The sequence below is a fragment of the Lutjanus erythropterus genome, chromosome 3 (assembly GCF_056507025.1).
Source record: "Lutjanus erythropterus isolate fLutEry1 chromosome 3, fLutEry1.hap2, whole genome shotgun sequence".
Classification (NCBI taxonomy): Eukaryota; Metazoa; Chordata; class Actinopteri; order Lutjaniformes; family Lutjanidae; genus Lutjanus; species Lutjanus erythropterus.
In genome coordinates, this window is record NC_139319.1 from 16,420,693 (window position 1) to 16,437,141 (window position 16,449).

The 16,449-nt window shown below is 40.7% G+C and overlaps 1 protein-coding gene across 1 annotated transcript in view; it reads right to left on the minus strand.

Annotated features, from left to right (window-relative positions):
* The window catches only part of cntln (centlein, centrosomal protein), a 132,474-nt gene that overhangs the window by 14,570 nt on the left and 101,455 nt on the right, over window positions 1-16,449 (minus strand). The window contains exons 25-26 of the mRNA XM_084715207.1: window positions 10,023-10,220; window positions 4,285-4,359 (exon numbers count right to left, since the gene is read on the minus strand). Of these exons, the coding sequence (XP_084571333.1) occupies window positions 4,285-4,359; window positions 10,023-10,220 (273 nt within the window). The remainder of the gene's footprint in view (window positions 1-4,284; window positions 4,360-10,022; window positions 10,221-16,449) is intronic.

Here is a 16,449-nt window from a genome sequence, read left to right on the forward strand (position 1 = left end):
GTGTAGAGTTTAGCTGTCCCATAACAGAAAAGCCAGCTTGCTTATCACTGTAGTTACTGCCAGTTCTCACCGTCACTCTGACAGCAGCATCCAGCTGTGGGTCTGGGTATTGTTAAAAATCTTTGATACTGGCACTGATAACTTGGCTTTGATACTGGCTCCTGAATTATACTTTTTTCGATACAAAATCAATTTTAACAAAAAGAAAATTACATCAAACATTACAGTATAATTACTCACTTCAAAGGAAGAAGCTGTTCAAAGACCTGGTGGTAAAAAACAAAACAATTATCCCCGTCTCTGAGTATAAAGTAGTGTTTTTCATGCGTGCCTAAATGACGTGTAACATTAGCCAAATACCAGCATTATTAGACCTTAGTACAAGCTCCGATACTGATGAAATTTACTGCTTAGGTATTGAAATTTAGTATTGAATAACAAGGCATTTTTTGACATTCTATAGTACTGAAGCAATCGGTCTGTGATACTCAGCCCTGTCCCACTGTCTCACTAAGCCGCATAAACTGAGGGGAGCAGGCAGATTAACTCTCCCATCCCTGCCAGGTGAGCGTTCGACATAGATCCCTGTGCTGGGTTTAAAAAGGTCTTCTCGCTCGCACCCCATCTCCATAACATAGTTGTGTTAAACTTGAAACAAAATTAGTTGGCTAGTTATACTGAGGGAGCAAATAACCTATGAAAACTGTAGCAGCACAATAAAAAAAAAGGAATAAAGGGTAAAACAACTAAAATGCAATAAAAGCAAAGGTGTTTCAGTGATTCTTGACTCCAGTGTAGCAAAGCATAGGTAGTGTTTTACATAAAAGCTTGTCTATAAAAGTGTGTTTTTAAAAGAGATTTAAAAGATGAGAAAGATTCTGGCTAATTTATGGCAAAAACAGAATGACACTCCTGCCTTATGGCAACTCTGAGGCGATACACTCTCTCAAATACAGAAGGTCTCCAAATTACGATGTTAGGATGGTGGAGGGCTCAGTGGTCGATGACTGTCAGCCATCGGCGACATATGATGCCATCGTCTATTGGCCCAACCCTAAAAGACACAGGCAGAGACAGCAACTCGTGTCCCCTTGATACGACAGTATGCTTTTAAAAGCCAGACGAAACTGTGCGATAGAGAGCAAAGAGGAAAACCGAGAAATAAATAAATAAACAAAAAACAGCACAAGATGGACTTGAAAGGGGATAGAAAAAGTCTGCTGCAGTGAGGGGGGGATGACTGCGGAGGTCCCAGCGGTCCCCGCAGGGACCTAGGGGCAAGTCTCAGCCTTGTCATACTCCGCTCTTCTCCTCCTCCACTCCACACACACCAGCTTCAGCCCCCCCTGCTGCCCCCCCCCCTTCCACCACCCCTGTTCTGCCCACGGAAAACGTCGATAGCAGGCTGCCGGTGCCGAGGTCTCTGGTGGACACTAGCTCATTCTCCCGGCATCGACAGGCCCGCCAAATCAATATTTAGTTCCCCACTAACAAGCTGCCTCGGGGTCTGAGCCAGAGAGAGAGACAGAGAGAGAGGAATGCAGGACAGTGGAGGATGGCAGAGAGAGAGACAGAGAACAGGGACGGAGAGCTGTCCAGCTAGAAGGGAAAAACATGGATTCAGTAGAGTGTTGTGTGTGCGTTAGTGTGGGAGGGGGAGAGGAAGGTGGAAAGGTCAGGAGAAGATCTGGGGAACAAGAGAACAGTGTCTGGTGTGTGTCGTGGTGCGGAGGCGACGCATGAGTGCCTGCGGCAGCCGCTGACAAGAACACAGACGAGAGACACGCACACACACACACACACACACGCACTCGACACTCTCAATCATACACATATCACAGCGAGCAGACGTTGACAGCACTCGAGTAAAGCTCCAGCAGAGCACTCACAGATGAGTGGCTGTACACACAAAGACTCACACACACACTCACACAAACACACACACATGGTGAGGATGTAGTTTCTTTTCTTTGTTTTATCTTTTGCATCATTGTTTTTTTCAGAGCCTAGAGCAGGACACATTGGGATGGGAACTAAAATTCATCCTCCATTTACTGTATTTGGGTGAAACTGGTGCCCAAAAATTTCTACACTGAAGACTGCCAAAGCTGAACATCTCAAGTGTTGCAGCCAAAATATCTGGTATAAGAGGTTATCTAGACAAAAGCGTCAAACCTTAATGGAGATGCAAACACCAATTAGATTAACCTTGAAAAATCAAGACAACATTCAAATGCACTAAATAATACAGGAGAGTATTGGGACCAGGCATAAAGGGAAAAATCTGAGTAGGAAGATCATTTTTTTAGCATTTCAAGACTTAAGATGAAATGTTGAGAATAAAGTCAAATTTTTAGTGTTAGTGTCAGGCATAAGAAGAAATAAATCATACAAAGAGTTTTTGAGAATAAAGTTGAAATGTCGAGGAAGAAAAGTCAAAAAAAGTTGAGAATCAAGTTTAAAAGTTAAGAGTAAATTGAACTTCAGTTTCAAGAATACAAACAGGTGTTCTCAACTTTTTGACTTTATTCTCATGATTTCAACTTTATTTTTGAAATGCAATAATTGAAATCATTTATGTCTGACTCTAATACTATTCCATAAAATAAAAAGTCTAAAACCTCTTGGCTTTATAACTATTTATAGTTAGATACACTATCATCCAATCCTTAGAGCCAAACTATGCAGAATTTTCCCCAAAACAACACACAGATTCATGAAAAAATAATCCCTTTCAACCATCAATCATGACTCACCAAAAGTGTGTGGTGGTGACTGCATCCACAGAGACTCCGACTTTACCCTCTCATTACTTTGCTGTGCTAGTGATGCTTTACCAAACCAAAACATTAGTATTTGACATCCTGGGAATTAGATTCAACAATCAACTATCTTTCTGGTGCACTGTGCGTTTATAAACAGCACCTGACAAATGTCACTACCTTTAAATGGACATCAGCCTTAATATACATTTTCTTAAACAACATTATCAAACAAAAAATCAACATATCACAGATTACATCTCTTTTTAAGGCATTGCCCAGCAAAACACAAAATTCCCTTTTGTATTAATAACTACCTTTAACAATGCGCTCTATAGCTTTTTCAGAAATAAATGTCAACATTTGACTATTTGTAAAACAAACAAGAGAAACTCCCCATTAGTTAAAAAAAAAATCTGAGATGCAACATCTGCAATTTTCTTGACTGATTCTGTTTTCAATTTTTTTTTCGGTCTGACCTCCCAATCCCCATTTTGGCAGATTTTGATTTTCAGTCTTCCTATGTAGTATAATTGACAAAAAAATACAAACATTTTTGTAACCTTTCTTCAATGTAAGACTTCAATCAGACTTTTACATTTTCTCCAAAACTGCTCCTGGACACAGCCAGGGCATCTTGTATTATTATATTAAGATTATGTACCAGAGGGGAGAATGATCTCGAGAAAGCTCATAGGAAACAGATGTAAACAAACTGGAGAAGGACACAGTGCAACAGTTTGCTGTAGTAAAACTTTGTAGTGAGAAAAACAGAAGCAGAAGTTAAACGAGTCTGAATGGGAAAATATTCGACAAGATGCATCAACGCGGGTTTTTTATTCTTCAGCCAGAGGAGGAGATGAGATTTTAACTGTCAGCCTGTGAATGGTAGCATGCTGCTGGCTAACATTAGCCTGGAGATCTACAAAGTTTACCATTGTTCGGCAACACTGTCTTCTTTTCATCCTGGTCTTGGAATCTATCGCTAATGCCAAGCATGTGTCTGAGTGTGTGGCAGCGACCAGCACTGTCGTGGCTGTAATGTTACTGTCTGTTTCGCTGTGTGCAGGACGTGACCATCGTGTATAGCATGTATGTGAATATGGCCAATACAGAATGGAATATGTAACGCTTTTAACTTTCTCTAAAGTATGTCACTGAGTGAGTGAGAGGGAAAATTATAAAATAGTGCTCAAAGATAACCAATCATCCTTTTTACTTAAAATATGATAAACTAAAGAAAGACACCATTGGAAGTCATGTTTGTTTTTTTTAAGAATTTCTAAGAATTAGTTTTTTTTACACTTCTGCTCCATTTCAATTCACGTTTGTTAGCATAACATTAAAAAAAAGAGAAAAAATATTTATTTTTTTTACACTTCATAATAATAGTTGGTCTACAGATCTAGACCTCAACTAAGAGCTGTGCTGGACTTGCTTGTTTGCAAAGGAGTGCTCGTCCCTGTGTATGTGCAGGAATGTGTAATTTGTGTGATCATTACTGCAGATGAACGAGCCTGACCTTTTGCTGGAGGATGTGGTTAAGATGGTCCAGCCACTCCTGGTCTCTTGGACTCTCTGAGCAGGCCTCTGTCCCCTGCAAACACAACAGCAAATACATATAAAAGGATGACACATATGGTGACAGAATTCATGTGGATGTTCAGACAGAATACCTTTAATAAATACTCTTAATCGTTTGTAAATGGATAAAATGTGCAAGATTTCAAGTGAATCGAACTCGAGATGCACTTGATGTTTCTAGAGTAACCCTGCCACTGTATCTCAACACTTGCCTCTGTGAGTCTCCTGCTTGAGGGCAGAACTGTAGCATCACACCAGCCAGGACCTTGAGAAAGCTCTCTGGGGAGTCAGTGGCGAGTTCTGCCAGTATACGTTTGCATGCTACTCATGTATAAAGACCTAACAGAGTGGTAGCCTTGTTACTGCTAATGAACAGGGAGAAGAGTGACTGCGTGGCCGTGTACACCTCAGCACTAATGTGTTACCTCTTCCCCTCAAACCCCAGGTGTTGCTGCTCCAAATGATGTGACGAGCCTTGTACTGGCTCACAGGGACATGGGGAGGGCAGGAGGAGGGAAAAATGTGTATGTGTGGCTGAATCTTTAAGTCCCTGCGCCTGCAGACTGGTGGATTTAACGTGCACAGTCCTGTGAAGTCTGGAGGTGCCTGTGAAGGCCTGTTCATGCCACAAGTCTATGAGGGGGCTGAGGCAGACTTTATGTGAACTTTAAAATAATCCACTTCAGGTGCTTACTTCACCGGAGTGCATTCTGAAGATCCCCCAGTATTCATAGTAATATCAATGCAGACAGACAAAGGCTGGCTTTCACCCAATCGATATAAGATAATAATCTGAATCAAAGATCATCTGAATACCTGCTTTTGTGGAGCTTCAGCTGAGAAAAAACACCTCAGTTCACCCCAAAATCAAAAATATATGTTCTTCCTGTTGTCTGTAGTGCTAATTATTTATCTAGATTGTTTTGGTGTGAGTTGACAGGGATCTGGAGTTTTGGAGATGTTGGTCATAGAGATGGAGAAGATAGTGGAACTAGATGGTACTCTGCTTATGGTGTGGCTTTAAAAAAACCTCAAAACCAGTGTTTCTTTACAGGAATCATGACCTGGTTACTCAAGATAACCCACAGACCTTGTTGTGAGCAGTTTCATGTAGGAACTATTTTCTGTCAGATTTTGAAATGAACTGCCCCCTTTTAAAACCTGGGCTTGGTGACAGTGAGCACCAAGTATGTACGTGTCACAGTATGCAAAACAAAAGTCTGCAAAGGCCCCAGCCCCAGGTTTGAAGAGTCAACATCTGGATTAATCCTGCATTCATGTGGTGATGGATAATCATAAAAATGAGTTCCCGACTGGGAATATTCATGTGAGTGACCCCTCAAGTTGGAACAATAACTCAGAAAATCAGAGAAAATTTTCTTAAATGAGTTGCAGTTGTTGTCTGTTGACAATACACGCAGGAGCATGGTGGATGAAAGTAAATGTTTAGTTGTTGGATTTTTCTTAATTCCCAAAGAGCATATCAACTTTTGTTCAAATAATATGGTATTATTTTGTAACTGTTAGTTGCTGTCCATATAAAGTGACCTAGATTAGTTAGAAAAGTAATTTAATAGTACTAACCCTGATAACAAGTGAGGTACAAATGGATTCAATATATAACGTACCATACCCTCGCCTTAGATGCATTCTCATTTTTACCACATACAACTGAAAAGATAATGAACAGACCAAAGTTGGAATCACAACTTCCCAGCTTGGGATATGGGACCATTTGAGGAGTACATGGATGCAGCATAAGGATGTGTTGCTCTTTGATGTTCTATTGCTTGCTGGTTCCCTCTATGTGTGAAAGCAGTAGTCTAGGCAAATTTCAGTGCATGCTTAAGTGTGATGGAGCTCAGAATAACTGAGAGGAAGGTAGAGACTGAAGAGGGGTGTGTGTGTGTGTGTGGTTATATTAGCAGAGAAAGAAAGAGGGTGAGAGAGGGGGGCCTTCTTGCCACTACTGCCTTTAGTCCTCCCACAGGGTTGAACAGAGTGTGTAAAAGAGTGTTTGTGCGTGAGAGTGAGTGTGTGCTTGTCCACCCTTGGTAGATATATAACAAAGCACTGACCCTCCATCAAACATTAGGCGCAAAACAAACTGGCCTGGCAATTATAGCCTTATTACATCTGGATCATTAACTCCACAACAAGTTGCCCAGGGAGCCTGGAGCTGCTCGGCCCTCTCTGGTCCTCTGCTGCACGCTATGGAATGAATAGAGGCGAATAATAGCGGCCAGCATGATACATTTGTGTAAGCATGTGTGCAGTAGTTATGTTTGAGCACACTTACACACCTTCTTTGCATCTTTGCACATATATTACATCGATTTTGTGTGTTTGTGTGTAAGGAAGTAGCTGTAGGTTTCTGCATGAAAGATTTGAAAATGAATTAATTAATAAAAAACACAAAAAAAAAGAGAACAAATTCCCCATTCCCACAAAACAGCTGAAAACATTGGTGCTCTCACTTTCCGTGCTCTGCTGTCTGTAACTACAGAACCAGCTGCACAAACAGCCCTGTCACAACTGCATGTCTGTTCAGTAAAACACCTCAAGCAAAAGCTCTGATTTTTTTTTTTTGCTGGGACAAATCAACAAACCAGTACTAATGCTCTGGAGGAAAGAAAATATGTAGCCTTTGGAAAAAGATGGTGGTCATTACATGAAGGTCAACTGTTCCCAAAATTCTCCTGAAATATAACCACAACAAGGAATAATTCATTAAAAAATGTTGATGTGTCTGAAATTCAAAAATGCATTGATTTCAAAACCAAGTAGCGGTGCCTGACAATGTTAAAAACTTCTGCAAATATTGTTGACAAGAGAAATCTGCCAAACTAAAGAAAAGTAGCTATGTTGGCAATGGAGTATTCTCATTTAAAAGTAAAACTGAAAAGTAAAAGCAATCCCATTGAGCCCTGAGCTCTCATTCAGCACACTGGTATCGCACAACCAAGTGAATAAATGAATACACTTGCTATGTGTTGGACTTGTTGAAGACTGCTGGGACATCCTGATAACCTCATGTCATGTCCTCAAGTCCAAAGAAAAACATACAATCTACAAAGGTCTTGAAAAAGCTCTTGTACATCTTTTGGAGTGAGGGGGAAAAAGAAATCACAAGTCAAGGAAGTATCATCAAACTTCACTTCTCTAACAAGAATGTAACAATTATTAACATTGTGGCAACAATGTGGCACAAACAAGCCTCAGTTCAGATTGTGATAGTTGTGTACCATAGATCCACTTTTTAAATACTCATGATTGGTTAAGAGATAGTTTTGATTTTTTGAAGTGGAGTTGTATGAGGTATATATTCATAGTCAGTCTATTACCCACAGTAGATGGCAGTCGACACAACTCCAGTTTGATGAAGCAGCAGGAGTACTGGTGTCGGAAATTAGGCAAAGTAGTGCTGCGGACAAGGTCGACAGAAAAACTTATTTTAGCTACCTAAAAATATCATATATTTATACTTTTATTGCTTAACTTTGGAGTCAGGCAGCCCATTCCTACAGAAAACCATAGTTACATCAGCTGTTGTATTGTGCTTTCCAAAGCCACCAGACTTCTTTGGCTAAACCAGTAATTTTAACTCACAGAACACAGGAGTCAGTTAGTTTGTTTATGTTATTGTGCAACTTCAACGAATCCGAACTATACCTTTAAAGTCACACAATAACACAAACTAACTAACTGATTTAGGCAGCGGTAGTTGAGCAACTCTCGTATTTTGTGAGTTAAAATTACTGTTTATGGCAAAGGAGTCTGGTGGGTGTGGAAAGAGTGATATTTGGCATACATGTCTTTTTCCCTTCAAAAAGGCTGTCTAATGGCCATTGTCCATGGTGAATTTTTTTCTGAGTGCCAGCATTTTTTTTCAGTTGTTCCCAATGAGGAGAGAGCCTCTGTGGCTGCATGTTGCTGCCTATAAAGGAGGCGCTGCGTCCAAATGTCAAACAAACAGACAAAACCCAAATGCTTTTCTTTTTAACGGCATAGACACCTCATCTTAGTACTCTGCAGCAACCTGCTAACAGCTTTCTGTCAGAAAAAACGCTATGTTGACACGGAGCCTAAAGCAGTAAAAAGATTCTAAATATAGCACACACTAAAATGATACTGTTTTTTTTAGGTGGCTAAAATATGTTTTACTACTATCCCTGTCCACAGCAGTACATTGCTTTGGTTCTTACATCGGTACTGATTATATACAAGTAATTCATAAAATCCCCTTCAAAAATTCAAACTATCCCTTTAAGCCATTTCTGCACAGCTAGTTTAGTTTAGGCTGGTTTAACTAGGAAGCACTTGATTTTGATCCAGAAAGTGCACATGTGAAATGTTCCTTGTTTCTCCACGATACCCGTCTAAACACACAAGCAGACGCACGTACAGAAACAAACCATTCCTCTTGAGATCAATTTCCAACATTCAAAATTACACTCGCAACACATAATCACACTTAAACTGTTAACCTCACTCTGCGACACAACATTTACAATTCTCTGGTGTGTGCGTGCGCTCTCAACAGCTCTCTGTGATGTATGAATGTTCAATTAACAAAACAGGAAAAACACACCCACTGTGTTAGGGCGCCAAGCAGCCTGTCATTAACCGCCATTAATACGACAGAGAAAACAAGTGGTGAGGAGCAGAGAGTGTTTCTACCCACAGAGGTTTCAGCTCTGATGAGGGGGACTTTTCGTCAAGTGAGAAACTGTTCCCTGTCATCTCCTGGGTGGAGCTGGGCTGCAAAGGGCTAAAATTGGTTTCAAGTGTGAGTAAGTGCCTGCTGCGCCCTCTCTCATCTTGTGATAGATGGGAGGAAGTCCCCAGGGATGGGAGGTTGATTGTAACATGGGGTTGCTAATTGATGACATGGCTGGGTATGATCTATGGTGGAGAGAGGGCCCACTAAGTTGGAAAAAAGTGTGGAACTCAAGACTTTGAGTCAATACTAAGGATTTTCAGTTCAATGACAGCGCTCAGTACAAAAAAAAAAAAAGAGTTGTACTTAACTTGTGCCATATTAAATCTTATATCAAGTCGACAGGTGCTGCGGGTGTTGGCAGGTTTTTGATCTTGTCTAGAGCAGAAACACCGGCTTTAAACATGAAGCCACATCCTTCTCTATTGCACTGCAACTTCCCAACTTATTAGTCACGTGCTTCGTGTGTGGTACACCTTTACTTGGTCTTCAACCTCGCTCCTTACTTGCCAAAATCTATTTAACCATCAATACAAGAAGGTCAGAGAGAGGCAGAGCTTTCCAGCAAGGCTAAATGATGTTGGATATAGGTGAAATGAACTACGAAGAGAAGTTTCTCCATATTTCCTCCCCCTACACCAACGGCAATCTACAGTATCTGTTCCCAGAGGATAGGCCAAAGTTATTGTAGCTTCTTGCACCTCATTTAGTCTCAATTGACAAAGAAGATGCTCAAAGCTATAAAGCTAAAGATATTGATGATATAATGTCTTTCCCAGTCCTCTGTTGCAATCACTAAGCAAAAACCCCCTGAAAACTTTTAGGGTGTTTGGAAATTTTGCGGTACAGAAAATCTATTGTAGGTATGCTGAGGGTTCTGGGCTTAATCTTTACTTGATATAGATCCTCAAGTTAGTGTTTGTATGAAATGCTGACCCAATGTCCCTTGGCCTTACCTGGTCAGTGTCCATTATGTCCGCGAGATCATTCTCTGACATATTGAGGATGGAGGCAGCGATGGACTTGGCTTTGATCATAGACTTGGCTGAGAGGCCGCCCTTTGCTGCCACAGCGTTGGCCTGCCTCAACCTCCTCCTCTTCATCAACTGCTGCTTGACCTCTTGAACGTCTAAAAGTATTTCACTGGCCAGGGCCTGAAGGGGGAGGAGAAGAAGGAATAAAAAAAAGAAGAGAATGATGAAATGGATATAGAAAAACAAGAGGGATAGCTCTGCCTGGCAGATGAATAAATGAAATTGATCAAGCATGCGCCAGAGAGGCCTAGTACATTATGGAGGAATATTGAGTTTGACACACTCAGATTCTCTTCGGTTTCGCCTCAAGCTCCCTTGTAGGAATGTGGACCTGAGGGTTTGTTGCCCTGTCGATTGAAAGCTGAGGGAACACAGCTTTGATACCAAACGCACCCCAAGTTTTGCTAAAATCTCCACAGACAGAGAATCATGCATCAGAGAGAGAAAGACAGAGAGCTACTGAAAATACAGCCATTCATTTATTTATTTGCTTTCTGAATGTCTCACAGTACAACAGGGCAGCATAACACTGTTAATAATTAAGCTACGAGGGGCTGTTTTAAATGGTGCCCGAGTGAATGGCAAGCGAGACGAGGAAGGCCTGGGATGGCACAGTTGTCGGGCGCTAAATGGGAGTTTGCTCTAAATACAGAGAGACAATTAAATGTTAAAACTGCCACTGTACACGGGAAAGTCAATAAAGTAAACTCCCCTTTGCTTCATTTTGAGCTTATTGATCGAGGCAATAATCTTCTGTATCATTCCCTTGTAAGCCCGCTGAAAAGCTGACCTTGGAATAGATGGTCAGATGAGGGAAAGCTGGAGACAGGAGAACTCACAGTACACAAAAACAAAAAAATAAAAAACAAAGTGCAACTCGCTCTTGGACAGTACACAATACAACCAAGCAGCCAAGAAGTACAGTGTGTACACACACACTTACGAAAACACTCAAGTGCATTACAGTAACAAGGGTAATCACACATGAACAGTGTTGAAAAGCGGCAAACATATCCACTCCTCTCTCTTAATTTCACACAGGTGGCTCTGGTGCAGTTTACAAAGCCAGTGCTGGATCTCACAGGAGGGTGCTGAGTGAGCGGTTCGAGGCTTGCAGCTGGAGTACATATGTTGTTATTTGTCTATTAGCAGCATTAAATAACAAAATAAATAATAAAACACAAGCAGAGCTCAGGCATTCAGAAAGTCATGTGAGAAAACCAACAGGATCACATTATACGAAGCCTGTACAGATTAAAATAATAACATTAAGAGAATAGGAAAAATATGTCTTATACAGAATGACTCATAGAGCAAAACCAAGAACAGTGTGAATTGTCTATGAAGATTCTTAAAGGATTAAATGTTAATTTACATTCATAAATTCAAATCCAGTTTCATAGGTGGCCTACTATGTCCATGTAGCACAGTTCTGCAAACTTTCACGGACAAAATTTTTAAAGTTTTTCATGACTTTTCAAGGATCCACAAAAATATTCCATGACCATTCACAACCAATGAGTACACAAACAGAACTGTGTTCGCATTTCCCACAAGGTGCAAAGATTCATGTGTTATAGCTTGTCCAGCATTAATCACACATATCAGATCCAAACTCTATTCCAACATCATTTCAGCTACCTGGCATACACGGAGGGAGAGATGGAGCACATGGAGAAAATGAAGAAACATATGTAATACTTATGACTGTGGCTTGACTCAGAAATTTGTCAGTCAAATCGGATTTGGCTGTTCAATATGAATATTTGACTATTCATTCCTTTTTCTCACGTAGCCTATCAAGCAATGCATTTTTGACCATTCAGATTTTTGAACAGGGATTGGCAGGACATTCAGGTCCCCATAATACAGTATACTGAACAAGCCAAGCTGTATGAGCTAATGTGTGCCACACTAACGGCAATATGTAAGTGTAAATGCAAAACTTTTTTTTGCTGACACTAGATATCAAACAAAAGCATGAGACTATATCGTATTAAGTTGCTTTGAGGTGCAAAGTAACTCTCAAGCAGTAGGTGCAAAATTACATTATCTTGGAGCCAGTCTAGGTCAGGCCTCTTTCCTTTTATCTCAGAACTACTGTATATCTAGGTGTCTGCAGCTGTCCGTATACGTGTCCATTTACGCTCCATTTTAGCTCTGTCCTTATTGACGCAACATTCATCAAAAATAGACAAAAATAGACATTAGACTCATCATGGGTTCAGGTCCGTAGTTGCTTATGCCCACTGAAGACATCTTCCCTGAGTGGACAAGCAACTTGATGTAGTGATTTTACTCTGGAGAGCAGCATGAAAACGCTCATTCAGCTACTTCTGGGGACCAAAATAAAATGTGCACACTGAGTGACATCTTTGACCCTCGACAAAACATCGCTCGATGCATATTAGAGCTACAGTACATTAGGTCAACACCATCATAAAATAAATTTATGTTTTATTATGTGGAAAGTTACCCACTGAAGATAAATGTAATAATTTCATTGTACGCACTAAAATTCTTGCAAAAACTTGCAAAGCTTTTACTAAGTCCTTGACTTTTCCAGGCCTGGAAAATAAGATTTTAAAATCGCATGACTTGTCCTGGTTTTCCATTACTGTGGAAACCCTGATGTAAGTGGATAACATGTAGACTACCACTGATTAAAGAGGACAAGACTAAATCATAACCAATGTCAATGTTAGCTCTTTTTGGTGATCTGAGAAGAGTGTTCACCCTAAAGGAATACACAGCTCATTAACGAACAGCCTTTTCTTTTATTTACAGCCTAATAGATATTCACTGTCACTAGTCAAGGGTTACATTCAATTGACCTAAACCCTGCATGTGGAATAATCCAGCAAGAAATTAAGGGGTGAATTTATCACTCATTCTCAGCCCTGGGAGAGACAAAGGGTGGGAGGGGGATATGCAAGCATTCTCACACACACACAACACACAACACACACACACACACACACACACACACACACACACACACACACACACACACACAAGCTATTCAAATACATATGTGTGTCTGTGTGAGTTTGTTAGGAGCTCTTAGTCTGGCTAGTACCACAATCACTATTGCCAGAGGGGCAATTTAGGCAGGACGAGGATTAGGGCATGGAGATGGGGATCAAATGAGCAGCAAAAAGATATCCTCTTTAATAACTAGATACCTCTGAACCTCTTCACACACATGAGGACACAAAGGGCCATTCAAAAACATAAAGAGCAGAGCGGGAGGGAAAAAAAGGCTTCAATTTTACCAGATTATGAAGTCATTGATGTAAAACAACTGCTGTTTACTGTTGTTCATATACCCAACAAACTTCAGTTAGATGTTTAATTATGTAACCGCTTTTCACAGAACAGGTATATGAAAGCTATATACTGTGAGGTGATCATAGGTAAACAAATGGGGTTCCTAGTACCTCTAGGGGGTCCTTTGGAGTACTGCAGGGGGTATCTGGCATTTTAAAAAATAATTATATTATAATAAGTTCAACAAAAATGTAAATGTAAGTTTGGTTACACCACATTTTATATTTGAAATTCCTATTTTCAATGCAATTGTTAACTGCTGAAAACAGTCAAGTGACTTACAACCTCACAAAAGAAAGCAACATACGGAATCTCATGTTCACTGGGACCGAGAAGAATTAATCACAGGCATGAGGACATTAATCTGCGAGGAGAGGAAGCTGCTGGTGCTAGCACTGCTAATGTTAGCCACATAATGTTGTCAATCTGCAGAGACTATGACATTACTCGGCCTGAAAAGTTGATGGTCGTGTTTTGTAGGATAATGTGAAATGTGGATAATGCACAAGCAGCAATTTAGGCAGGACTTTTAGAGTAGTCACCTAGTCAAAATTACAATTTCTGTTTAACCAACAAGGAAATTAGTCACCAGGAACATCCCTTATCAGGGGGTGCTTATCTGAAAAATGTTTCAAAGCAGGTACATTACTGAAAAAAGTTTGAGAACCACTCTTGCAGTGTATTTTATATCCTAGAGCAATTTCAAGTAATTACAAGAATATTCATACGTTCCAATTGGGAAAGAAAAATATATTGTCCAAACTCAGCACAATCTTGTACTTTCAGCAGGGATGACAAGCCAAAATATTCTTTACAAGAGAACTACCTCCAGTGTGTGTGTCTGTGTCTGCATGTGTGTTGTAGAGTAGTCACTACATGCAGGGCCACTGTTTAGCAGTTCAACAGTAGTGCTTACAGCCTGGGGCGTGTGCAGGGGCCAAAAGGGTTTGCTGGCACACAATAAAGAAAAATCTCCACACACAAATACACACACACACAGCACATACAGGCACAAAGAACAAAAAAAAAACAAGCTCATAAAGACACACACAGACACATCTATACACACACACACACACACACACACACATGTGCAGCCCTCCGGTCCTGATCAATACATGACAAGAGTAAATCTCCTCCGGACGTCAGGCAGTCCAATCAAAGGGCTTGGTGTTCTTATAGGGAATCACAGGAGCCAGGGGGAGACAAACAATGATGTGAATCCTCAACAACAACACAATGGCCCCACCAGCCTAGGGTTATGGGAATGGAGGAGAGGAGTTATACGAGCGTGAACTGTATTTCTATGTGTGTCTATACACGTGTGCTTTCACATGTAATTCAGCTTCTATTTTTAGGTTACATGTAAATTAACTGCATGTGTCTACTTCATTAGATAAATGTGAATGTGTGAACACGGGAAGGCTAAAGGTTTCATTTTGTGAAAGAAATCAAAATAAAATATATCCCATCCACCTCCAATTCTCCTCATATATAAGCGAGCCATAAAAGGACGAGATTGCTTGTATTTCTGGCTTGTGAGGACAAAAGTGATGGAAAAGTGCCACTAAACTGTGTCCATAATCTGCCACTTGATTTATGTGTGTGTGCAAATACCCTGCCGCCACTATCTATCTCTGCCAAGCCCTTTCCTCCTTTGATAGACAGGTGTCAGCTGAGCAGAGGTGATGGACAGTCTTTATCAGTTTCTGCCAGACACACACGCAGACTGACACAGACACACCAACACACCTCAAGGTGATGGATTAGGCCTGAACAAAGACAATAGTGCCCATTCCCGATGGGCACACTGTATTCTCACAGTGGTGGCCTGTGTCTCTCTATACATCGGAAGAAAGTACAAATGCATAATGGCACATACAGACATTGTTGCAATTCCATCAGCCCATCTTCTGACTCTTATCAGGAACCTGATTGTGGTGGCTGCAGGCTAAGCAAGGTAGTGCTGACATCCGTCTTCCCTAGCCACATACCCAGGATGCTCCTGGGGGATCCTACGCTTGCCCTGGCCAGGTGGGATGTGTAATCCCTCCAGTGTCTTCTGGGTCTGGGTTTCCTCCCAGTTGGAAATTTCCAGAGTATGTCAACAGGGAGGCATCAAGCTGACATCCTGATCCTGAACATCTCAACTTGTTTTTTTTCAGTACCTGGTTCTTGGGCTACTGGTAATCAAATGAGCAGCTCTTACTCTTTTGATCACTATCTAAACCTCAGAAATGTCCACTGACGGGTAAATTAAGAGCTTTTCCCTCAGGTTAAGTTCCTTCTACACTACACAATTTTGGTACAACTCTTGCATCATTGGCAACACCACTCCAATTTACTGCTGATTTCACTCTTCAACTTGGATAACTGCAGCTCAAGAGGTAAAGCAGATTGTTCAAACATCACAGATTTGGTGATTTGATTCAATGTTGAAGTATCCTTGAGCAACATACTGAACACCAATGATTAGGCTTATGCATTGCATGGGTAAATGAGAGACAAACTGTGAAGCAATCAATTTACTTCTACATGTGAACAACGGTCTGGAGTGTGAGATAGCTCGTTACCTTCATTACTGAAAATTTTATTTTGCAGAATTGATCTCATATTATTTCACTGGTCTATGCGTTAATGCATCAATCTTTAGACTACTGTGTTCTGGTTCTGGTTTCATTACAGACTAGCACAAGTCCAACAACAAAACACCACTCAGGTTTACATGAGCAGGTTGCTCCTCCCAATCCATGTTTCTAAATCAACTTAGTGTTGTCCATCAAGACCCCAACCACAGATTCCTGAATCCTAGATACTTTGAACTGGTTTTCAATCATAGACATATAATTGGAGTATACCATCAGCACTGCCGCTCAGCCTCGCCACCAATTCTTCATTGACTCAAAAAGCCTTTTCCCCATAGGTCACCATCATAAAAGGGACATCTGTAAAACTGTTGACATGACATCTCAAGCTGCAGGCAATGTCAGTTATGATTCTTTCTATGATGAATTTTTGA